The sequence below is a fragment of the Carica papaya genome, chromosome 4 (genome assembly GCF_054855325.1).
Source record: "Carica papaya isolate Zhongbai chromosome 4, ASM5485532v1, whole genome shotgun sequence".
Classification (NCBI taxonomy): Eukaryota; Viridiplantae; Streptophyta; class Magnoliopsida; order Brassicales; family Caricaceae; genus Carica; species Carica papaya.
In genome coordinates this window covers 2,116,651-2,143,245 of record NC_142312.1, presented here as the reverse complement: position 1 = coordinate 2,143,245, position 26,595 = coordinate 2,116,651, and the positions used below count along the sequence as shown (strand labels likewise).

The following is a 26,595-nucleotide window of genomic DNA, read 5'->3' as shown; positions in this document are numbered from 1 at the left end:
AGTTTTGAGTTCCTTTAGCCACATAGGTTTTTCCCTTTTCTTAATGAAAATATACATTAATTTGTACCGCATATAAATCAATTATAATATAATATAAATAATTTTTAAATAAATACTTACTACATAATTTAAATTTATAATTTTTTATTAAAAAATGACGTAATAATAATTAAAATAAAAAATTGTAATAGCCACCTTTAAATTATTATATAAACGTACATATTCACATACATTTTGCTTAACTATTAGTTTGTTAATAAGTAAATATATTTTTTTAAAAAAAGTAGAAGAAAATTTCAGAAGATGCAATAATTTTATTGAAGACGATAAACTCGGATATAATACAAGAAATATAATAAGATTTTTTTTTAAAAAAAAAGTGTATATATATATATATAGATATAGATATATTACCAAGTGAGATAAAAAGGGGGAGAGAGAATTGTGAAGGGACTTCCACTCAAACGGGTCATACGTATAAAAGCCAGAATCTCTGCACTCCATGAATAAGACAAAGATTTTATCCTCCTATCCAATCAAATAATCGCAAATTATTTTTTTAATTTATTTAAAAATTCAATATATATTAACTAATTATTTATTAACTCAATTGTTAAATTTAAATCCAATTATATTTTTTTATATATATATTCTAATTAAAAAAATTATGTCAATAATAATTTATCAATTGAATTACTAATATATTCATTTATTTATAAGAAGTCTTTGATTTAAATAAACTGTATTTTCGTGTGTTTAATAAAAAATTAAAAAATTATTACATGTATTATTTATATTATATTATGATTTTTATATGTACGTCGACTAATTAATATATAGACATGTTTTTATCATATTTGTATAAAATTATTAGTTTTTTTTTTTTTTTTTTTTTTTTTTTTTACGTACAAAGCTAATATGTATACAAGTAAGATTAAATAAATTAAAATTAAAGAAAAGTATAATACAAGAGTACAAAAAGTTAATTATAATTTTGTATATAATGAAAAAATAAATAAGAGCAAAAAATATTGAATTATTACAAAAATTAAACTATAATAAAACCAACCACAAAGAATAAAATTGTAATATTCCTTCCTTGATGTTATATGTTTAGGAGCTTAAGGTAGCAGAGTGGTATAATATTTATACCACATTGATAAAATAGGGCGTTGCGTAACACACATATATTATAGCCAACATAATAAGTACGAATTAATTAGATATAATAAATTAACATATTTTATTTATTATTTCAAAACTATTTGTTTCCAATAATAGAACTTTAACTACATAACATATGTCTATTCTAAAGAAATTTAAAAAACAGAAAGGATACACACGAGTTTGCGGGTCCTATACGGATATATATACACATATATATATATACATATATCCAGGACATTTTATCTCCTCTCATTTTCAAATATCGTCAGCCAACCACACACATATACAAATGTCTATATCTGTATTATACTTTTAGACATTCTTCAATCTTTTCTACTGTAATTTCTCTCTCTCTCTCTCTCTCTCTCTCTATATATATATATATATACATATATATATTGGGTTGAGCCAAATTTGTTTTTGACATTTAACTCTAGAAAGATATTATCCAGGACCAGTTTTAGATATCCACAGGAATTTTTAAATATTTTGTTTATGTTTTTGTATATATCGTAGGGGAGTTACTGTAGAAGCGGTCCATGTATATATATATATATATATATATATAAGCATGATAGATGATGGTAAGATATATTGTAGAGGATCTTGTGCACGTGATAGGGTCGATCTGCCTTGTGTTCCCTTATTGAAGAACTGTAGAAAAGTTGTCCTAAATCCCTCCTCCGACCAGCTCCCAACCCCACCCCCACCTTCAAAAAATAGACCATTCGATCACGCCACCCACCAAACTGGACGCACTACATTTCCACCTCCCAAATTTCCATATACATATATATATATATATATACATCTTCCTTACATTTACAAATATATACAATACGTACACGCATATATATTTACGTATGTAATGTTAATGCAGATGATTTCGTTTATAAATCTCACATGCAAATGCTAAAAGGTGTGACCCAGATATGCTGCAGACAGCTAGGTTTTTAGTAGTACTACCAAAGATAACATGTAATTACAGTATGAACTTAAGATAAAATTTCTTTAAAATTTAAAATTTTGTAATTTTAAACAATAGTTTGTGTGAAAAAGGAGAGTGGCCAATCTAATTATAAGTAAGAATATTCTCCTACGTTATACCCACTTTTACACATGTATGTGTATATATATACATACATTTGCAGTGTGGAATATGTTTGCATGTGTTATTACAGATGGGGTTAAATTCAATGATACAAAAGGTTTCACCAAACAAATGAATAAAATAGGAGTCTGAGCGGAAAAAAGCTGTCTCACTTTTCCCTCCTACCTTTTAAAAAGGATTGTATATATTCCATCTATGATATACATATATATATATATATATATCATAATATACGTGGTTGTCTTTTCGAAATTACATGTCTTCGAAATGCATGAAGGCAAAGAAAAAAAGATGAGGGCATAAGAAGAATCTTGAATAAGGAGAATCATATAAGTTAAATCAGAGTTTGAATAATAATTAATGAGTGAGAATTTTGAGGAGGATTCCTAAGCTTTGAGATACAAGAACTAAAAGACATGGGTCCCCTATAAAATAAAATTATAAAATTTTTTGCATAAATTTTTTTAAAAAAAAATTAATTTTTTTTTGGGAATTCTCAAGTCTGGAAATATTGAAATTCTCTGAGCCAATTCTTGCTCTTTTGGGTTCTACTTTATTAATTGACAAAGTATAGAACAAATTGTGTAAGAATGAAATTAAGGAATTAATCCTAACATGTGCTTAAGATGCCTATTTATAGTAGTTCTATTTTATTTGTATATAAAAATATGTTATAAGTACTGTTTGGCTAGCTCGGATTATAGTGAGTTTAATTACCTCAAATCAGAATTCGAAACTTAATTTTTCAATCAAGTAATTCAAAGTTAATGCTAGGTTTGGATCAAACCTATAATTTTTGTGAATTAATTCATTTGGAAAAATTCATACTTAATATAAATAGAAAATACATAATAAAAATTTTAAATAATATCACGTACGAAATTTAAGATAGTTATTTCAAAATTTCATTAGAATGCTAAGTTTTGGATTTTAGAAAGTTTCTTCTTTATTGATAAATACAAATATATCAATTGTACTAAAATTAATTTTACTAATTTTTTTTTAAAAAAAATGAATAACTTACCAAGTATAAATGAAAAATTATGAGAAAAATTTTTGCATATTAACTTGTTAACTTGTGTATGAATATAATTAACAAGCAGCGTGATGATTTTCTGTAAGAGATTGTACGTTCGAGATATTTTGCATAACTTCGATTTGTTCTTATTTAATTTTATTATGATTAATATTTTATGTATCGCCTATTGATAAATGTATAAATTTTTAATATTAAATTATATACTTTTAATTTTTAGGTTTTCGAAATTCATAGAATGCGACACAACAGTCAAAATCTTTTATTAGATTCACCGCTTAACGGGCTTGCTTCTCAATGGCCCAATATTGGGAAGAAGAGGGGCTTAACTGAGCTGAGCGAGTCACCTCAAATGAAAATTGGTCTGAATTTCTGATCATGAGCGAGAGAGAGGCAGATCAAAAATAGTTTCACTCTCTGCAACTAATGGACTAAAAGCTTTAATTTATTTGCCACATCTTGCAATCAAGTATATATGTCACTATAATTTTAAGCCATAGCCCATTATAGAAGCCCATCCGGCCCAAAAAAACCCGATCAAGAGGTCCGAGTATTTTTAAATATCAAATTTTCATATATTATTAATTATATAAATATGACAATTATACAAAATAAAACGCTGTATTCTTTTCCTACTAAAATTCCAAAAAAAAAAAAAATGTATAGCCAAAATAACTCATAGTATGTGTATATATATATATACATATCTTAAATGCAGCATAGAATATAAGAATACACATATATATATATAAGTAAATATATATTCACACACGCACACACTATAATTTTAATATCCGCTGATACTAAAACTTTTCTGAAAAAAAAAAAAACATATAGCCACTTAAAGATATATACCGATATATATATATATTTATTTTATAATGTCTTAAGAATATTATTTGTTTATAAATAAATAATAAACAAACATATCAATCAAAATTAATCGAAGCAGAATAGAATGTTTATAGAAATTAAAAACACAAATCAGTCGGTCTAAATAAATAATATTAACATATAAACAGATCGATCATATTCAATAGTAAATGGGCCTGAGTCTACAAATAAGTTGGGCCCAATAGACTGTAATGGGCTCAGGGCTTATCTCCAATTCAATTCAAATTAATGGTGAAAAATAATTTTAAATTTTTAAAAATTAGTGGGGAGAAAAAAAAAAACAAACAAACAAACAAACGGAAAGGAAGAAAAGAGTGTTGCGGTCAACGATCTCAGGCTGGTGGGGGGAGTGGCCCGAGAATTTTCTTGAGGTTCCGCCGATCTGGGGAGCAGTCACGTGAACACCCATGCCCGACATCATCCCATGTCGGATCCCTCTCTCCGTATATATATATATATATATATATATATTTGCTTTTATTAAACTTATTAATATATTTATTTAATATTTTGTTATGTGAAAAAAAATAATATTTTATGCCTTTAAATTAACCTAATTATATAATAAATATTCTTACTCATTATTTATAAGTAAATGAAACGGTACAAATTGCAGCGTTTAATGAGTCAGGTAGGGTAGGTGAGTAATCAATTCAGTATACCCAGGTTTAGGGAAGCAGAGTAGGGGAACCTGATACCTCAAAAAGGAAAGCAAAAAAAAAAAAAAAACAACACCACCACTAAATTTACTAATTACAGCTTGCTATTTTTAGGGTTCGATAGGAGTAATTAATTCGTAAGTTCTCAAAAAAACAATAAATAAAAATATCATATACAATAAATTATATTAAATTTTAAGTATAATAATTATTTTAATTAAATATTAATTGTTTGAAAATCCACATGGGTCCTTTAAATACAAGCAGTAAGTGTCCATTAGTGCTACTTGCATTTTAATGTGTGTATATATTGATATGCGAATGGTTGTCTTTTGTATGATAAGTGATAAGGAACCTGAATATAAAATATGTATGTTATGATAAATATTATAAAATGTAAATACGCCTATAAAAATTGTTGAAGGGCCAGGTGTCTCTCGTAGAGAGGTCAGAAGTGTGGCCCTCGCAGTAAGGGCTATATATATATATATATATAGCTTTATATCCATACCCATTCAAGAACAGCAACAAGCAAAGAAATATTAAATCATGAAAATGAAACACTGACTTTTTTTTTTTATATAATTTATTTAAATTTTTATTTGTGTTTTTATATAATAATAATAATAATAATATGCCAACGTTCGGAGAATCTCAAAAGCCAACAAACATTTACAAGGGGATGATAACGTCAGCTTCATCAACTTTCAAAAGTAGACCCCCCCCCCCCCCCCAAAGTTTCCACTTGCTTCCCAACTTGCCTTTTAATTTAACTTCTAATTTTCTTTTTTATTATTACTCAAAAATTAACATTAAATTTTTTTAATTTAAACAGGAATGTGAATAATTATAAAGTTAATTTAACTTAAAAAATTTGTAACTCAATTACCACTAAAATAAATAAATAAATAAAGCGTTAAAAAAAGTAAAAATAAAATTTTTAATAAAATTCAAATAAGCGCATGATTAATTCATAAAATTTTAAGTTTCATTCCCAATAATTTACTTTTGATTGGTCGAAAAAATTAAATTTTAGTACGTAAAAATGTTACAGCTATTAATAACTTTAGTTAACTGATTATTAAATTTGTTAATTTAAATAAAATAAATAATTAACAACCATTAATTTAAATATTTGTATGTATGTCATTTAACCCTAAATTAAGTAATTTTTTTTTATTTATGAAATAACAAAATTTTATATTTGGTAAACCATAAGGATTAAAAGTAATTTTTATGGGTAAATTTGCAAATGGAAAAAAAATATAATGTAACTTAATTTAATATATAATTTATTATACGGGGAGAAATGGGGTCCCACATTTGGCTACCAAGAAGCTTGGAATTTGTCGTGGCTACCTAATTTCATTGACAGAGAGATAACGTTGGTGAAATCCGCGTCACACATCTTCTAATTTTCATCTAATTCATTAATTAATTAATTATAATATTTTCTCCTTCCTCGTGTTATGTCTAATACTTTATTGCCTTTAATTTTTGTCTCGTAGTTTAAATATTTATTTAATTCTAAAATAATCACTTAGCGAGATGGAAGGCATGAGGCATGACGTGGTAATTACTCATGACCATGTTATTTATCCCCATTTTTTTCATTAATAAATGAGACACACATATATATATATATATAAATATATTTTCAAAAAATTAATATCACACGCCTCGTGTCAATTATATCGACAATTGGTTTAAATTAACTATAATTTTAAATTACCTAAATCATATAGTTTAAGAAAAAAAATTAATTTTTTAACTTTTATTTAAAATAAATTTAATACATATTACGATGTGCTCAAATTTTAAAATATATTATACTAATTAAAAAATATTAACACGTGTAATAATATTTTATATTAAGATGCTAAATTTACATTATTATTTAAACATATTATTTATTAATTTAATCAGTCAAATTACGTTAATGGAATCTAATATACATACCAACGATTATGAAGTACTAATTGCGAGAGGACTATGAAGTTAGGTTTATTGGAGAACTCTAATATATATATATATATATATACACACACACACGTAGTAGGACTCTTCAAACAGCTTAATTCCACATATATACACGATAAGCAAGGTGGGAATGAGTCAAAATAATAACAGTAGTAAAAACCATGGTTGACATAAGCTCTTGGCCATGTTATATGCAACTTTATTTTTTAAGTCATTTGAAAAAAGAAAATGTAACAAGTGCAGATAATACTCATAATCATGTTGATTTTTTTAGTGGCTAGTAATTTACAAAACTATATTGGTGAATCGTATAAATGGTAACCAATCATTTAATTTAGTTTTGACTATGGTTGCACAGAGAATCAGCGGCACGATAAGTGAGGGTATCGAATAGCAGCGAGCAAGTGGGTGGAAGATGAGGTGGTAGTGGGCCCCAATTTGAAGTGGAGAGGTCCGGTGGGGCCCGCGCCAAATGCGGCGAGACGCAGCATTTCTCAGAAACGCACTTCCTATTGGCCACTATATCTTCTTCTTCTTCTCTCCAGTATCTTCCCCCATGTTTAATTTTTATAATATTAATAAAATTTATTATTATTTTTTGAAATGTTTTTTAAAAATTATGATTGTTCATTTTATTGGGCTTCGTTAATTCATTTTGATATTTTAAATTATTTATTATATACTAATAAAATTTTAAGTTTTCTTATTTTAATTTAATACTTAAATTTATAAAAACCATTTTAATTCGTTCATATTTTTATAAAATTACGAAATTTTCAACATTAAATAAAATATATAAAAAAAATTGTATATATTGGGGTATACTGTTCTCAGCATTATTTGTAACAATTAATGGAAGTTGATGTCATAATGTAGACCCCACAGCTTCCCAAGATGGAAGGAGATGATATTATCAAATTAAACAATTTATGTACAATTATAATTAAATTCATTATTAATTAAAAAAACAATAATTTAATTGTTTTCTTCTTTTAAAAATTCAATAAATTGAGTTATTTTAATTAATTTTTTTAAGTTTCACATATTTTTTTTTTCAATAACTAAAATTCAGGTAATTCACATAATGATTGGAGAATTTAAGAGAGAAAAAAAATATTTATGACTTCAACCAAGATATTCGAATCACGAACTTAGTATTTAAGTTAATATTTAATTACGTATTAGTGGACTAATTTTCTATACTTCAATTATGTTTGATGTATAATCTTAATTTATATATTTAATATATAATTAAATTAGATATATTTGTACATTTAACTTTACAATAATCTATTTATATTTTAATTTATAGATAGAATAATCATAAAATACGTATTTAATTATTATTTAATATTTATAAGTTAAAAAACTTTTATATAAATAGTTTAATAAAAATGTGTGAAAAAAATAAAAAAAAATTAAATAATATTTTAAAAAATATTTTAACTTGACGATAATGGTAAATTTAAATATCACAAACTTAATACAATAAATATATTTTTTTAAAAGTGATAATAGATATATCATATCAAAATAATAAAGTTGCAATCGTAAATAAATTAATAATTATATAAAATTAACATATTTTAAAACTTAATAGCCTCTCGTACCATATAACCAAAATACAAACATTTAAATTTTAATTTATACAAATTAACTATAAGTGAATATGATAAAATATTACAAAATTCTTTATTTATACTTGATTAAACTCGTAATTAGTTTTCATATGGGGGAATGACATTGAACTCTAAGTTACTCGAGAGACAATAACATCATGAATTCTTTTACTTTCAACGAGTTTGCATCTCAGTTTAATGTCTAACTTTGATGCCTCGTCGAATTTGTGTAAGCAATATGCTCAAACCAAGTCTTGGTTGGACACCATCATTCTTCTTCGTAATAGCCATTATACCTAATTATTTATTTTATATAATAATATTTAAGATAACATTGATAATAATTTTTAACCATACTTTATTATTTAAAAGTATTTACTAAATGTTACTATTACTTTGTTTTAATTATTGATTATTATTATATTAACTACATATGTCCTATGAAATTTATATTATATATATATATATATATATCAATTTAGCATATTAATTATGAGATATAATCAAATATAATTACAAAACTTGAAGGAAACAAAAGAAATCCAATTAAACCAAAGAGCAAGTAGGGAAGGGGAAAACAAAAAGGACAGGCCTAAAGCAACGCTGACAAGGAGCCGTACACTTTGCTTGCCATTGGATGAATGAGACGTAGAAACCGCAAATATTTGTAGGACCCACTCTCCTAATCTCAAGGCCGTAGCCCACAACACAATCCCCCAAAATATTTCCCTTATTTTATATATAATTTTAATTTTCTAAAAAACAATAAAATGCATGAATTTATTAATTATATTAAATTAATTTGATACTAATTTAATTTAGTAAAAAAAATAAAAAATAAAATAAAAAATAAAATCAAGAATAATAGAAAGACAAACCTCAAATATTTAATAGATTCCTTTTCTATATCTATACGCCTCTTTGTAGTCTCCAAAAGCCACCCCTTCTTCTCCCCAGCTGTACGCCGAAAGGTCTTCCTCTGCCCTGTCCACAATTAATCCCCAACTAAACAAAACGCTCGCTTACTTTTTATTGATTTATTTATTTTTAAATACGTAATAATTAAATTTTGGAGGGGGAGGGGGGGTGGGTTTTCATTTCAACTGTTTGTCAACCTTGACAATTATATCTTTGTTCTGGATAACTACGAAGTCGGACAACAAAATGAGAATAGAGAAAGATGATATCATCATAAAATCCATAAGAGCTTCCGCATGTTTTTTTTTTTTTTTTTCGAACGAAAATCTCCCACGCTCCGCCTGCTTCGTGAGAGTCACGTACGGTTGGATCTTATCATTGCCGGAAAATGTTCAACCAATCAAATTTAATTATTGAGAATATTTGTCCCAATTTTAATGTCTATTTCGTATTTAAAATTTATATAATTGATTAATATTAAAAATAAAAATCATATAATATAATGATAATATTTTTTAAAAAAATATTTTGAATTATCGACAGAAAATTCCATCATGGTTCCATAAATTAAGATCAAATCATCCATTAATAAGTAAATAGAATTATTCTTTTTCTAATTTTAAAAGAAAAATTTCCAATTCAATGAACGCACTAAGTAACATATATTCTTGAATATTAAGTAATAATAAAAAGTCTACTTTTTTATTATAAAAAAATTTATAATAATAAGTGATATATTTGAGTAAATAATGAAATATACGTATATATATCTGCACATTTTACATGATAATATATAGAAGTTTATCAGCTTTTTTTTTGGTCTGAAAATTTATCAATATCTGAATGTCCAGAGACAGCAACAAACAACGTTGTTTAACAATCTATCAGAAATAAACTAAAAGAATCAATGGAGGATAAAAAGAAATATATTCCGATTTATTCATCTCATAAAGTTTTTTTAAAAAAGTTTACACTAAGAAAGGATCACCGACAAGCCATAATCATTCTCTCCTGAGAGAAAAGAGAGAAATCATGCATGTGGCTGCCGGAAAAGTTACAAAAACTCGCCGGAACATTATATTTTCCGGGAAAATCTGTCCCAATGAGGAGAATCTGGGGGAGGGGGGGGGGGGGGGGGGGGAAGAGAGAACAAAAATAATTAACAGAAGATTAAAGAGAATTAAGAAGAATAGTACACCGTGCTAAGCTCGATCATGGTGAACGTCTGATTCACGAAAGGAGAAATGATTTTTTTTTATTCAAAGGAAGAGGTTCAATAACCTTGTCTGTCCTCCTCCGTTAGCGTACTGATCGCCAAGTCCGCTATCCCAGCAAGATGTCGTTACGGACTCTTCTGAATTCATCGACGGAGTTCCCGGTCGTCTGGTCTCCGGCTTGTATGCTGCTGAATTCGCAGGAAAGCTGGAAGTGAGGCCGAGGTCCAGATCCGAGAGCTGCAGGGGTAGTTTCTTGGGTTCCTCGGGTGATCGCTTACGTTTCGTTGGCGACACCTTGGATCTGGAATTGGAAAACCGGCAAGTAGGGTTTTGGTTGGTCGAACTTCGTAACATCCACATATCTGTGCAGCTTTCGGATGCTTCATCGGCCAACGGCGATAGCCCTCCACTGCCGCCGGAGAGAAGTTCCGGCACCGGCCTCAACGTGCCGCCGCGCAGAACAGTCTCGACTGCCGCTTGGCATATATGCCAGTTCCCAGTCCAAAGGAGGCCGACGGCTCCGTTCACTGGATTCACCGTTCTGCCACAGGCCTCGAACAGAAGAGATTGAAACAAAGCTAAAACCAAAAAAAGAAAAAAAAAACAATCTAAGCATTAAATTATCAAACAAACAGTAATCATTATTTTCACCACAAGAAGAAAATTAATCAGACAATGAAGAAGAAGACAAGAGTTTGGCAGTTACCAGGACGCTGCGTTTCAGGGACGGCGGAGATGAAGGACATAAGACCAGCGCGACCAAAAAACTTGGCCACAAATACGGTGGCGTGACCTTGAGCTTCAGGACTCTCGATCCACTGCAGACAAGGACGTAGAATGCACGATTCGCTGCATCCTTTTCGTAGAACTCGACAACCGTTGCAGCTCATATCCTCGGCTGATTACCAGCTGAAATGACTTACGACGTCGTTTCTTCCTCCGCCTTCAAAGTTTAAACATCCAAAACTCAAACTCACATGAAAATGAAACGCCCGGACCGAGATCTTTCACTGGTACTCTGAGACTCGCGCTTTTGAAGAAGAGAAGCAACAAGAGAGATTTTGAGAGGTAGATATGCGTGTGTACATATATGTGATTGTCTGTGTAGTGTATGTACAGACAGGTAGAGAGAGAAAGAGAATGAAAACAAGGTTGCAGAATCAACGAGAGGGTGGTATAAATATAGATTGAATAGAGGAGGTGAGTTAACTCGGGGTTGTGTTAGGGTTGGTTTGGTTAGTGGGTGGGTGGTTAATGTTGGTTTAGGGGTTAGATTCCAAGGTCCTGGGCGCAAGCGGCTCCGTGTCTCCGCGAATGGCTGTCGTTCCACCGTTGGATATATATATATATTTTTTCTTATGACTATAAATTATATATGTGTATGTATAATAATTAATATTAGTTAACATATCATATAATAAAAATACAAAAAAATATCACATATAATTCATAATATAATTGTCAAAGGATTAATATTATTAATTAATTAATATGGATGATGACGAGAAAAACCGTATGGTATGCACATGTATTGGAGGTACAAAATGCATTACTATATGTTATATTATATTTGGTAGTTGGGTGTTAATATAATTATTTGTTATTGAATAACCATTCGTTTAAAAAATATATATATATATATATATTGTGAGTGGTTCCATTTCCATTAACAATTTAATTTTTTTTACATATAATAAATTAATATTTTAGTTTCATCAATATGGCCACTAATATATATGTGTATATATCCTATTCGAGTGAAAATGTAAAGGAAATTAAATATATATATGTATACATATGTTGCATGGGACATTTATTGTAATAAATTATTTCGAAGATTAAACTCTGACATACATACTTTCGCATGTGTAAGGTCTGTGGTTTTGAAGGGTAACTTAATAAAGTACAAATTCATTAATGTCTTATATTTCATAATTATTTTACGATAAAATTTAAATTTTAGTTAATATATGAAATTATTTTATATTTTCTACTTTAAAAATACGATAAAAAACAAGTATAGTAGAGTTTGAAAATTTTTAAATATTGCTTTTATTATTTTCGAAAAATTCATAACATTACTAATATATATATATACTTAATTTGCTTGCATAAAATTAATAAAATTACTAATAGATGATAATTAATTATCAGCTAGATAATTCATACGCATAATTAATTTAATTATTAGATGCCCAAATGAAATGAACTTGTAGAATTCTTGTCATAATTCATCACCTTATCTTATATAAATATTTGTATTCCTCTGTTGGCATAAGTACCTCTGGCAAGGCAGAAACCAGATTATTCACACACACACATATATATATATATATATATACATAAATATATTCATATATGTATGTTGTATATAGAATATTATCCTTTGTTTGCAGTCATATATGATTTAGTTATGGGTGCCGCTACCAAAGGTGGCAGAGAGCATCAAAATGGTATCGCATTTTCTAAATTTATTAATTTGATATATAAATTTAAACCCAATTAATTCATTGTTAACTATATTTTATTATCTTGAAAATAAAATAAAAATAATGTATTTATCTTCAGTAAATTTTATTAATTTTAAACCTTGAAATTTCATTTATCCTAATTGTTTTTTTTTTTTCCCCTGAATTTATTATTATTGAGAGGTAAATCTATAAGGGGTAAGTAAACGCAGGTTTGCATGGCGAGAAGCTGACGCAGCTTTAGAGGTCGAAATAGGAGAAACTGATTGGCTTGGGCTTGAGGCTTTAGTTTTAAGCACTTAATCAAAAGCCGAAAGTCGGGACCCACTTTTTTAACTCCTCTGAACGATCGTCTTCCCACATCGGCTGTCAAGAATGATGATTAACAAATTTTTTATTTTTAAAATTATAATTAGATTTATTATTTTCTTTATAATATTTTTATTTATTTTGAAATACTATTTATTATTATTCTACGTAATAATAAAATTTATATATTAAAAAAGAGAGAGAGAGGAGGAGGAACCTGTGCGGCGCGTGAAGAGAAGAGGGTGGGGGGGGGGGTTGTTGCGGACGTGGCCTCCTTATCCAACTGACATCCTTGTCGCCCGCCCACTTGCAAATTTCTGTATTTAACACCATTTGTCCACAAAATAAATAAATAAATAAATAAAATAAAAAGGAGATTAGAGAATTGACTTCCTCATCCATGGGGAGTCATTTTCTGCTCACCAGTGAAATCATTACGTTATCTTTATTTATTTATGTCTTTTTACTCATAAATAATTTTTATATTTTAAAATAATTCATAATAATTATTAAATTTTCTTAATTATTATTTTTTTAAATGTACCATTTACTTTATCAAATTTAATGGGCTTAAAATACAATCATTAAACGGCATGTATATTATACCGACGAAAGTTATAGTTTTGAATCGTTTAATATAAAAAATGGGTTATTGAAGAACATTATACATTTTGCTGTAAATTTCATTTATTCTAAACACGATGCAATTTTTATTAATTAACTTAGAGTGATTTTTTCGGATAAAATATTTGCTAGTTATATCGAGAAAAAATTTTATTTTGATACGTCGAATTCGTTTCGAACTAATTCAATTATTAATTTATAATAATTTTTTAAATCTACAATAAATTAAATTTGTTGGGTCTTCAATAATTTACATTTTCAATTTTTTTTTCTTAATTTTTATTTTTTAAATATAAAAAATTATAATACTTCAATAAATATTATATTATTTATTATTAAATTCTTTCTATCAGATAATTCGATTTTTTAAAAATCTATAATCAATTTGAACTTTAATCTTTTTTTTTTTTAAAAAAAAAAAACGAATTAACATTAAATTAGACTCTCAATCAATTACATAGTATTTATTTAAATTACAGAATACCCAGAAGAAAGATAAGAATAAATTATGTTTTGTGCATAATTTTAATTCCTCAAACAGGGAGATCCAATTATAGAGGTGGTAGTATTTGATTAATCAAGAGAAATTTGGAGGTCACAGAGTTAGGTAATATTGTAATTAATTAGACAAGGGAATCATCATGCCACCTTTTCCACTTAAGTTATAATTTAATTATAAAAATAATTTCTACTTACTTGTTCAAACTGGCAGGTGGGGAGAAATGTACTATTGGCCATGTTAATTCACTTACCTAACTCAAAAAGATGAACTTCTTTAATTTAACTTAAATTTTATCTTAATTTATAAAATACTCAATCAAGATAATGTCTCAATGCCATTCATTCACCTTTTTTCCACCCCATCTACTCTATTATATATTATATATTACATATATGTATGTATGTATGTATGTATATAAAGCTATGCCTAATTGCCTGGTTATATAACTTAGGAAAGGAGTGCGGGACTGGTTAAAGCAGCACAAGGCTTGTTATTGGTAGAAAACCTTCCCCTATACAGAAAACACCCATAATGGCTGGTTGAAATTATGTTTGTTTTTTGGATTTGATCTTTGGCTGGGATGATTAGACTCTGACCCTCAAATCTAAATCAAGAGAAAAAAATATATATACATATGTCATCATAATTCCTTTTTCCCTATTATTTATTTTCAATCTCATCACATTTTCCTTTCAGTATCATTAATTGTTTTCTTTTGAATACATAGAACTAAAGATGTGGGGGAATAATACCTAGCCAATACCTCAAGCAATACCTGATTTTAAACTAACCCAGAAGATTTGATTGAGACAGAGAGATAATCTGCTACTCAAATTATGTGTCTCACAACAAACAACTGTGTTCTAAATTATTATTTAGTAAAATCAAATTTCATATAAGATGTTAATAAAATTGTTTATTCTTTTTGAAAATTTTAACATATTTTGAGAAAAAAAAAAAAAATCTGTTTTTTAACCTATAAATACCCTCAATCATGGTAAGAAAATACTAGATTTTTAATTTTCATTCTCAATTCTCACTTTCGATCCAAACCATGTAATTTAATATGCCCTCAATTCTTGTTCTAGTAAAAAGAAAAAAATCCCAGATAAGAAGTAAATAAAATGAGTTATGGGCATATCGTGTACAGCCTTCTGATGAACAGCTACTTGCTTTTGGGACCAATCCCCTTGTTAAAGCAAAAGGGAGTGGCAATATTTTCTCCATAAGAACAAACAAAAGATCAAATCATAATGAAATGCAGGCAATATCTCAAAGATTCCGATTTGTGGGTCATCCATGAACCAATTTTGGATTAACCTCAACTTTGTTTCCTCCCTAAATGATGAGAAGCTATACCATGATGCATTTTCTCTATAACCGCCCAAAACTCTTTTTAAGTCCTTTGGGTTTTCACCAATTATACACTTCAATTAATCAGCTTTAATATAATACACAAGTACACCGACTTCATTTCAAAACTACCCGACTCACATCTCAGAACAAGTTAACAAAAACAACGGACCTCAATCGCACCATTTCATCGTCTTCTTTCATTCGTTTTGTTTTACTTTTCTTCATAACCACACACAGAAACCATGAAGTTATTCACTTGCTCTTCATTGGTGCTAAACTAGAGATACCAGAAATGATTACAATAGACGTACGATGTTAAATCACAAAGCAACCAAATCGTAATTAGAAAAAATAGCGTTCAATGAGAAAATTAAAGGTTCGATGACACAAGAAAATTCGGGCACAATTTAATTAACCATGACTTTGACGATAATTGTTAATCAAAATAAAAAAGTTAATTATGTGTTGAACTAAAATCAAATAGGTGAAGGGTAATCAGATTTAATAAATTATTTTCAACAAGTTCAATATATTTATTATCAGTAAAATTATATAATTAAAATTTAGATATTTGAATTCAATTTACTATGTTTAGTGATACTACGAGGAAAATCATAGATTGTATCAATCTCACTTGAAAATCATTTTTCTATATTTCACACTATAAATTTCTAAATGAATTATAATATGATTCAGAGAGGAAAAAATGATTCATTTATTTCACAGATAACCTAAGAATAAATGTTACTATTATTTTCCTCTAATAACCATGGAAGAAAAGTTGCCCAAGTCAATTTCTAGGCGGTCCATCCTCTCAGCCAGAAAAAATCACAATTGTAGTTCGAGCAATGGCTGTCAATTTTCAATCTGAAGATGATAAGCTGCTTTAGAACCACAGCAAATCAGGGGAATCTCTTTCTTCTTAGAACATACTAAAAAGCTCTGCCATCAAAGAACTGTGCTAAAGTTTTAAAGTAAAAATGGAATATGGCCCGCGATTGGTAGTGCCAATAGACCTGAAGAAGAAGCCATGGGAACAAAAGCACCCATTTCACAACAGGTGGCACCCGGAGATTCCTCCAGTTGCAGACATAAAAGCTGGAGAGGTTTTTAGAGTCGAAATGGTGGACTTCACCGGTGGAAGAATTACAAAAGATTACTCGGCTGACGACATCAAGCACGTTGATGTCTCTGTGGTAAGTTATTTTACTTATATTCTTCTAGATTTTGCTTGTTCTATCGGTATTCTTTTTCAATCTCACCGGATCTTATAACTGCTAGCTTCACTGATTAGACTTATACTGTGGTCTTTTCTAACTAGTTCAAGGTACAGGTTCCATATTATTAAACAATAACCAACACTCGTGAAAGCAAAAATAATTAAGCATCATGAAATAATAGAGAACACACATGTAGGAATAATTATCAGACAAAAAGTCAACAGTAACATGGATATCCTCTGCTAGTTTCTGAAGGAATAATTTAAAATGCTAATCCCGTATAAGCACAGAGTAACCATGTTTCCTAAATAAAGTATTCTCGGATGCGAGGTCATAATTATGGATGGGATAACAGAGATTTCCAAGGGAGTTCAATCTTTCCTGCTAGAAAACAGTCTAAGTTAAAACAAAAAGGCATACACAATCAACAACTTTAGTCACTGTAACATAACATGGGATTGCCTTCCATTATTTTCCACCTTGGCTATAATGGCATAACTGTTTCTTGCTTTCCTAGACAGGTTAGCAATCTATGATGCATACATGAACAGAACTTAGCAAAATCCTCTCTTCTGCTTGATCTTATTAATCATGTAATGCATTTTTCATTCAGAAGTACACCAGTTATACCCTCACAAATGCTACAACACCCTAGAAGTTTTACAGAAAAGACTTCAAGACCAAACTATTTCGTTGATCTACTTTTTCAACACGCAAATCTTGTTTCCTAGCTTCTACTACAAACTTTCATATATTGAAGATACCGGCCTAGTTTTGGCGATAAGAGAGAGAAACTTTGACAAGTACTATCCAATGGCCTGGAGAAAGTAAATGGGGACCATCCCCAAAATTTGTCACTCCCATTTGTCAGCTAATAATTGTATGGGATTCTAATCTACATCCTTTTACTATTTGGCTAGACTTCAGTATAGTCTACAAACAGGCCATCCCTGTATTCCTTGTACCTCCACAGCAGCACCCATGGCTCCTCTAACTCCAAGAAGAGTGGTGCCAATAGATCTGAAGAAGAAACCTTGGGAGCAGAAGCTGCCCCTTCACAACCGATGGCACCCTCAAATACCCTCTGTCGCTGAAGTTAAAGCTGGAGAATTTTTTAGGGTAGAGATGGTAGACTGGACAGGAGGTGTTATCAAAGATGATGACTCCGCAATTGATGTAAAATACTTAGACCTTTCCGCAGTAAGTACTAAACTGCAATCTCTCAGAGAAAGAGTGACCATATATTTACTGTAAATCAGTATTTAGTTCTAAAGTAACAAGTGAATTGAAAACATTTCAATATTTATGTAGCTGTCGATACTTAAATCTGCTAGGAGAACATGTTTAACTTTGACAACCAAGAATTGGATAAACATCGGAGTTGTTAACTAAAATGCTATATGATTGGACAGGTCCATTACCTGAGTGGACCAATCAGAGTTCTAGACCAGGATGGCAATCCAGCCAAGCCAGGGGATCTTCTTGCAGTTGAAATATGCAACTTGGGTCCTCTCCCAGGAGATGAATGGGGTTTCACTGCAATATTTGACAGAGAAAACGGCGGTGGCTTTTTGACAGACCATTTTCCTAGTGCAAGCAAAGCTATTTGGTATTTTGAAGGAATTTATGCTTACTCCCCTCAAATACCAGGTGAACTTTTTTGCATAATTCTTTCTTTAACCAGTCATGCTTGTAAATGATTAATAAAGCTTCCCAACAAAAAGTGAAAATTAAGGACATGAATATGTTGCTGCGATCATATAGTCCTATGTATACCAGGGGTGCGATTTCCAGGTTTAACTCACCCTGGAATTATCGGAACTGCACCGTCGATGGAACTCCTAAGTATATGGAATGAAAGGGAAAGACAAATAGAAGAAAATGGTCTACAGACCTCGTCTCTGTGTGAGGTTCTGCATCAACGACCATTAGCAAACCTACCATCAACCAGAGGATGCTTCCTAGGAAAAGTAAGTACTATCAATGCCGAAAGGATGTCGAAACCAAGTTTAAGTTTCTCCAATTCACATGCAATCATCTACTGCATAGTTTGGCATTATAATAAGTATTTACATATTTTGTTGCCTGATAAAGATTTCTAACTAGAATAGCGTTAAATTTTTTTTCAAATATTGCCATCACGCATGTAACACATAGTTGTGAACTTTTAAGGATTTGGATTCAACTATTATAGCAGGTTTCTGATAATAGGTCAATATCTTGTAGATCCAAGAAGGAACCCAAGAATGGGAAAAGATTGCTAAAGAGGCTGCAAGGACTATTCCGGGAAGAGAAAATGGAGGAAATTGTGACATCAAGAATTTAAGCAGAGGTTCCAAAATTTACCTCCCAGTATTTGTAGAAGGAGCAAATCTTAGTACAGGTGACATGCACTTCTCTCAGGGCGACGGTGAAGTCTCATTCTGCGGGGCAATAGAGATGAGTGGTTTCTTAGAACTCAAGTACATGCTCTACCCCTTTTTTTCACATTACTGTGATATGTTAAAAACTTTATACACTATATTGATAAGCACCCAATAAAATCTGCAAGAAGAGAATTTGATTATACTTCCCAAGATATCAAGATGAACAGATCATCCAGATTATTTTGAAGAAAGCCTTTCTTCCTAACACTACTTTTAAATATTTGAGGAACAGGTTGTATCACATACTAGTTACATACCATAAATATCCTGACACAGACTATGCGTATCCAGTTTATCAGAAGACACAAGCAATAACAAAATAGTATTTCAGGGAGATCATATCTATCCAGAGAAATCTCTCAACAAAAGTTATTAGGCTTCTACTTGTGTTTAGAAGCTATATCCATTCCCAATCCAACTTTTCTACAGAATCCAATGCAACTGCTATATTTACAATTCAAATTTCAAATATCCAATAACAATTAACTACTTCATTCGCTATCAGGTGTGAAATCATAAGAGGTGGAATGAAAGAGTACCTTACCCCAATGGGACCAACTCCTCTTCATGTTAATCCAATCTTTGAGATAGGCCCAGTTGAGCCAAGATTCTCAGAATGGCTGGTGTTTGAGGGCATCAGTGTTGATGAAAGAGGGAGGCAACATTATCTTGATGCAAGTGTTGCTTATAAACGTGCTGTACTCAATGCCATTGATTACCTCTCTAAATTTGGCTACTCAAAAGAACAGGTTTGATCTTTCCTCATATAAAAAATTTCCAAATTCAGACAATCATCATATGACTTCAGAAAATAAACTGCATCTGATATCAAAGATATGATGGTCATCATCAGATGTATATACTGCTATCATGCTGTCCATGCGAAGGAAGGATCTCAGGGATAGTTGATTCTCCTAATGCTGTTGCAACCCTTGCAATTCCAACTGCTATCTTTGATCAGGTAATTAATTCCCAAATTTTTCCATGCAAATATAACTAACCATCCTAAACATTCAATTCTTCAATTAAAGCAAAGCTTCTAATGATTGAAAGAAGAAAGAATTTCAGAATAATACTATATTTTGATTCTAAAAAAAAAGCCTATGCTTGTATATAATGCCTATCCATGGAAAAATACTACTCGTACTTTCCACATAAGCAAGGAAATAAGGAACATTTTCTGCATGTGAATGTTTATAGATACCTAATCTGTAATATTAGCCAAAATGTCGTTAAGTTACTAGTTTTCAGGAAGAAATTTATCTAATAGAATTTTCTATACAATACATAAGCTACTTGAAAGTTGAACGAGCATTCAGGTCCTATCAACAGCAGTTAAATATAAACATTTTGAAATATAAACAAGAAATTTACCTATATGGTTGAGAAGCGGACATATCAATGTGACAACTCAAGATGACTAAAAAAGAATGCTCAATTTTTTAAATTTGAGATTTTTCATTAAAAAGTGAGAAAGAATAGGCAGTTTAAGTTTTGATTATACTCATACAGGATATTCGACCAAAGACTGGCAAGGTTCCAATTGGTCCCCATCTAGTCCGGAAACCAGATGTCCTGAAATGCACCTATGATGGTAATTTACCCACCACGAAGAACCTGGGAGCCTTGACATAGCAATAAAAAGGGAGCAAATTAAGACAAGCAAATAATTTCCAGTGGATGGAATAATAAATTGCAGCTATGATGATTTCTCCTATGTGCCAAGGTAAGTATGTACCTCAAATGATAAGTAACATCTTTAGGAAGGAGATACGAATATCCTGTAAGAAGTTATATTTCAGCCAGTGCCCGCCCAATGTAATGATATATATGGAATGATCTTGCTTAACCTCTTTTGAAGGTATAGCCAAGCACAATTACCATCAAGGATGGAGTTACGACTCTAGAGAAGGTTTAAAATTTTTCAACCGTTACGCAAAAAATTAGTGCTTCATTGAATAGTTTGTCCAGCATTATAGCATGCCATGCTTCATTATTAGAAGGGATCTAGATATGCAAAAAGACATTATTAATTGTATTCAGAAAGAAAAACCGTTCCTGTAATGAGGGTAACCTGCAGTTGGTTAATTGTTAATTCACTAACTTGATCTTATTAGCTTGGCAGAACTACCTAATCAGAATTAGGCCAGCACAATTAAGTTGTCCTCAATGAATTTAAGATTTAAATCCCATACTTCGGAGGTGATATCAACAAAAAATAAGCAATTACTTCGAAATTTATCCATGGGTTCCAAAGAACAAACTTGAACGGTTGCTTAACATACAGTATAAGCTGTAAATCTTAGCAAATCCATGTCCATATTCTAAATTTAAGAGACTATAAGTATTTTAAGGAAGCAAATGTTTTCTTCCCATGGAACGTGATCTAATTATCAAAGAAACCTTAGTTCTATTTGCTAGGTGACTACAGAGCCATCAGTTCCTAGATGTTCATGCAACTAACGAAAAGGATAAATGGATGGTTGACTACAGTCATTTGCTGGATAAAATATTTCATCTACTAACTAAATATTGACCGATTTTTATAATCCTAGCTATAGTTGTGAAAAGTATAAAAATATAGCTTTTCAAGGTGGGTGCACGAAGAAGAATGTCACGTCTAATTTCTCAATTCTCCTCTGTGATTACCTTCTTCTGAGCCAAAGCTCCCTCCTTGGGAGATAAACAATAAGAAGGCAACTGCAGCATACGCTCCACTCAGTAATATATTGAGAGAGTACGATGATGTTGGAGAGATTTGCATTGAACACCAACAGACCAAAGCCAAAGGTCCAACTCCACACTCAATACCTGAAAAGATAAGTAACACGATTAAGAGAAACGAAGAGGATAGACATTGCATATGAAATTAAACCAAGTCCTTTCCTGAATTCAACTGAAGAATAAAATAAAAGGACCGTGCTTTGAATTAGACCCAAAACCAATGCTCAACTAAGAGGAAAGATAAGTTTCATAAAGTATTAAGTTAAAAGAAAAACAGAAGCACCATACTGAATAATGGTTCTGAACAACATTTCAGTGAAGAAATTAGTCTAAGAATTCAATGATAAAAGTTACAAGATATTTAGACAGGAATAAAAAATAAAGGTCTTAGCCGATGAGCAGATAAATAAAAAAATGTAATTCTCTCTCCACCTATCTAGTTCAGCCTCACCTGCTTTCCTGATTTTATATTGAGCAACTCCCTCATTTTCTCCACAGCATATACAGAGCAGGCTCGTAGTTCAACCTCCTCTTCACTGCCAGGAACTATTTCACTACTAGCCTCAATGGTGCTGGCAAGGCTTGAACTATATTTAAGCACACCAAGCTGCTGAAGAACGGCAGGCACAATATAATCCGCAAACATAGTAATTGAACCAATATCATAAAATTCTCCATAACTCTGGCCTTTGAATGCACCCCATAAATCTGCAGAAAATATCTGTGCTCTTTTATATAAGAATACCTGCCTGCCCTTATACAGTGAGTGATCCCGGAAACCTAAATGATTTTATTTACATCAGTGATTTGAAATCCAGCTTCTTTACAAGAAAACCATTAAAACTTTACATACAATCATGTTAGGAATACCCGGGAAATGACGTGTCACAAGAGCAACAAGCTGTGCAGCTGATTTTCCACAGGATTCCACAATATTGGACGCTTTGCCCCCAAAGCTTCGTTCCAGTTCCTGCCCAACCTACATCACATAATTCGTAACCATGTCAAACAACCGGTTTGGCAATTTAGTAATAGAACTCCACGCCATCAGAAGTAGAAAGCAGGTGAAGGACTGGAACTTCAAGCAACTAGACAAGTAATATCAGTAAAAGACATCAATTTACAGCTCTATGACAGGAGGATATCTTCTACCTCATGAAGCAAGCGTACTCGTTCATCCTCCAAAGGAAGTGGTCTTGGCCATTTCAATAGCTCACGTAATTCACAACCTAAAAAGCAAAATTGATCTCATTATTTTGCAATCACAAACTGAGTTAGGCATTTTAAAAAATTTAATTAATAGGATATAAAATGATTTTACAATTTTTTACGTTCTAATAAATGCATAAATCGAAGGAACAATATACAAATGCTTATTTTGCAAAAATTTATGACCTTTTGCAATCCTGTTTTCCCTCTCAAATATATATCAAGGTTGTTAATATTCCTCCACTGTTTCTGGAGCAATCAAGTTAAATTTGATATAAATTTTGTTCAGAAAATATTAAATTATCTAGGACTAACAAGCGCTCTCAAGAAGTATAACATGGAAGCCCATAATTCCTATCTGACCTTTTTGTCTAGCCAATCAGCATTTTTCTTTGGTCTCAAATCTTGCTTCTTTTGGTCTACACGCAATTCTGAAATAATTTGTTATGGCCAGTTATCCCAAGACTTTAAGTTAATAAAAAGATAGAAATTCTACTATTTTTACTCTAATACGTTCCTCATATACATAACTATTAGGATGGAAAATCCGCAAAACTCTATACTTCTGATTCCAGTACATGTGAAATAATCAATTATTGTCAATCATCCCTAAAGTTTTGAGCTGATAAAAGGGTCCAACCTATTATTTATAATCTAATAACAATTATTAGGTTAGCGTGCTTTAGTTGTCTACGTGAAAAGACTTCTGCATATCCTGGAAAATATTCAATTCCAAATAATAGAGATCCAAGAAACAGAATACCAGTGTACTTTTGGAGACGATCAGCATCAAACGCGGATTTGTCATTCTGCAAAGCAATCTTCAGGCCCAACGCCAAATGATCGTAATTCAAATCCTCATCTATAAAGAATAAGCAACACGGGAAAGGAACAGAAAAACAAAAATAGGCCCCTATAAGACATTTTGACATCAAGTTGTTAAATCATATAAGCCACAAATACCCAACAATGAGCTGAAGTCAAATCAGTCTAAAGAGAGCATCATTGACGCTATTGTTAAATGACAGCAAAAGACAGAAAATCATGAGGTAACAAGGACCAATAAAATAACAAATTCAAGGCGTAATGCACAAAACCATGGGAAGCTTTCATTTGACAACCGCAGGAACAAAACACAGTATGAAATGGCGATGTTAGTTTATCTACTTTTGGTTAGAGATACAAACTAAACACGGTTGGGTAGTTATACGTACTCCAGAATTAGCTTGAAGTCAAGCAAATTCCACATTAACGTTCTCAAATTCAATCAGAGACAGCCTCGTTTAAACAACAGCCTTACCAGACACCGTAAAACTAACCAAATGCCCAACAACGGGGAACGAACAAGCAAAAACAACCGTATAAGAATATACGCATGCGGACGCCCATGCACGTGTATGACATACCAGGCCAGAAGCAGAAATTCAAAGCGTCCAAGACAAAGAGGTACTGAACAGTGAGCGGGCCGTTATCAAAGTAGTGAATCCCTTCATAATCCCACTCCACTTTAGGGATCGAACCATTGATATCCTCGACAACCTTCTCAATCCCTACACGTACGAAAACACCATTCGAGGTTACATAAGAACCAAAATAATATTTTCCAGTACGCTCGAACGTAAAAACAGAGCGCGGAATGCGAACTTATCCGAACGTAAATTTGCAGAGAAACGGACCTGAGGAGTCAACAGTGACATGAGAAGAGCGAGTCGCTACCCAAACAGAACTTGCCCTAACCTCATCCATGGCCGCTCTCTCTCTGCCTCTCGCCTTTCCTTCGGTTCCGAACTTGGAGGCTCCTCAATTTATTCCGTTGGAAGTTATTTCCCTTTTTTATACAAATAAAAAATTAAATATATTTAAACCCTAAAAACTTCATCCGCTGAACAATCCACTTTCTAGTTTTCCCGCGTTGTTTCCTATATTGGGCTTTGCCCCTCCTGATACGAATACATACGGGTCGGATCCAACCAAAATTTGATCTTCAAATCTTAACGCTTCCTGCCTCCCACTGTTTGGATTTTTTATTTTAAATTTTCATTTTTATACTAAATTCAAAAATTTTATATGAAAATTTACGTAATCTGCTTTTTACTATTACAAATATATTATACAATAATTAATTAATTGAACTTTAATATTTACAAATTTATTAAACAAACATTAAGTTCTGTGTTTATATTTTTATTTAATTTTAAAAAATTTTTATTTTTTTTAGTACGTCATAAAATATAATCATTTTATTTTAAATTATAATTCAACCTAAAATCAAATTATTTATTTATTTATTTATTTATTATTGCTGGTCAATGTGTGAGGAGGCAGAAGAGCCAACTCTTTTTGACCCTGAAGGAGATAAGACGTGGACATTGGATTGGCCCGTAATTTGACGGTAGCAGCCAATGGTAGTTAGGCTTTGGTTACGTCTTTGACTTTAACTAACAGCAGTGGTCCATGGTCCAGCATGTTCTCCTGGTTAATAAATTGGCCAGGCCCACTTACGGTCCATTTAATAACTAAAGATGAGTACTAATACTTTGATTATGGAAATTGTAGGACTAACACCTAGATGCTTATGCATATCATATATATAATAAACAATGAAATAATTATTGGGTTGTATTGAAAGTATATTATAAAAGTTTCTAAGTTGGACCCAAATGAACCGGCCGTCAATTTTCTATATAAACATATAATTATTTCATATATTAATTAAAATGTATGTTTGTGGATTATTTAAAAGCAACTAACCTAATAGAACCATAGGATTTCTTGATGGGCAAGGCATGTGCTTTATTTTACTTTTCTTTTTGGGGGAAAGAGATTCTTTCCATTCGTTTAAAGAAAGGGAAGATTCATTAGAAGCTCCCAATTTAGAGTGACAAAACAACTGGTTCATATTTTATAACGGGTAAAATTTGTATTTGTATTATTTTTTTTTAATTTTATTTTATTATAAATACTTTTTGATATTTTTTTTATAATTTATATAAATTTATTATTTTATGTTAGTTATATTAATTTAATAGTTTATGAATAATTATATAAAATTTTTAAAATTTATATATTAATTAACTACCTATTTAAATTCAATTATGGCAACAATGTATGTCACTAAGATACTACCTTCCCATACAACTTTCTTTTTTAATTTTG

The 26,595-nt window shown here is 30.6% G+C and overlaps 3 protein-coding genes across 7 annotated transcripts; 1 reads left to right on the top strand and 2 right to left on the bottom strand.

Moving 5' to 3' along the window:
• Window positions 1-10,299: 10,299 nt before the first annotated feature.
• On the bottom strand, window positions 10,300-11,858 carry LOC110822251 (LOB domain-containing protein 37-like). The gene is made up of 2 exons (XM_022052311.2): window positions 11,308-11,858; window positions 10,300-11,179 (listed from the first exon to the last, which is right to left on the bottom strand). The coding sequence occupies exons 1-2, from the start codon at window positions 11,489-11,491 to the stop codon at window positions 10,644-10,646; spliced, it is 720 nt and encodes a 239-aa protein (XP_021908003.1). The 5' UTR covers window positions 11,492-11,858; the 3' UTR covers window positions 10,300-10,643.
• A 4,772-nt stretch (window positions 11,859-16,630) lies between these two features.
• On the top strand, window positions 16,631-21,619 carry LOC110822213 (uncharacterized). 5 transcript variants are annotated; one of them, XR_015818249.1, is made up of 9 exons: window positions 16,915-17,056; window positions 18,001-18,280; window positions 18,493-18,730; window positions 18,845-19,050; window positions 19,307-19,542; window positions 20,012-20,255; window positions 20,360-20,467; window positions 21,019-21,232; window positions 21,368-21,619. XR_015818249.1 is itself a non-coding variant. In XM_022052253.2 (8 exons), the coding sequence occupies exons 2-8, from the start codon at window positions 18,062-18,064 to the stop codon at window positions 21,139-21,141; spliced, it is 1,359 nt and encodes a 452-aa protein (XP_021907945.1). In that variant the 5' UTR covers window positions 16,915-17,056; window positions 18,001-18,061; the 3' UTR covers window positions 21,142-21,465. The 5 variants fall into 5 exon arrangements, 4 of the variants coding, with proteins under 4 accessions (XP_021907944.1, XP_021907946.1, XP_021907945.1 ...); XM_022052253.2 differs by having other exon boundaries at window positions 18,860-19,050; window positions 21,019-21,465; XM_022052250.2 differs by having other exon boundaries at window positions 21,019-21,465.
• Window positions 21,620-21,714: 95 nt separating this feature from the next.
• Window positions 21,715-25,281, bottom strand: LOC110822214 (uncharacterized). Its single transcript, XM_022052255.2, has 7 exons — window positions 25,116-25,281; window positions 24,846-24,989; window positions 24,203-24,301; window positions 23,383-23,459; window positions 23,101-23,209; window positions 22,682-23,010; window positions 21,715-22,317 (listed from the first exon to the last, which is right to left on the bottom strand). The coding sequence occupies exons 1-7, from the start codon at window positions 25,183-25,185 to the stop codon at window positions 22,225-22,227; spliced, it is 921 nt and encodes a 306-aa protein (XP_021907947.1). The 5' UTR covers window positions 25,186-25,281; the 3' UTR covers window positions 21,715-22,224.
• Between the last annotated feature and the right edge of the window lie 1,314 nt (window positions 25,282-26,595).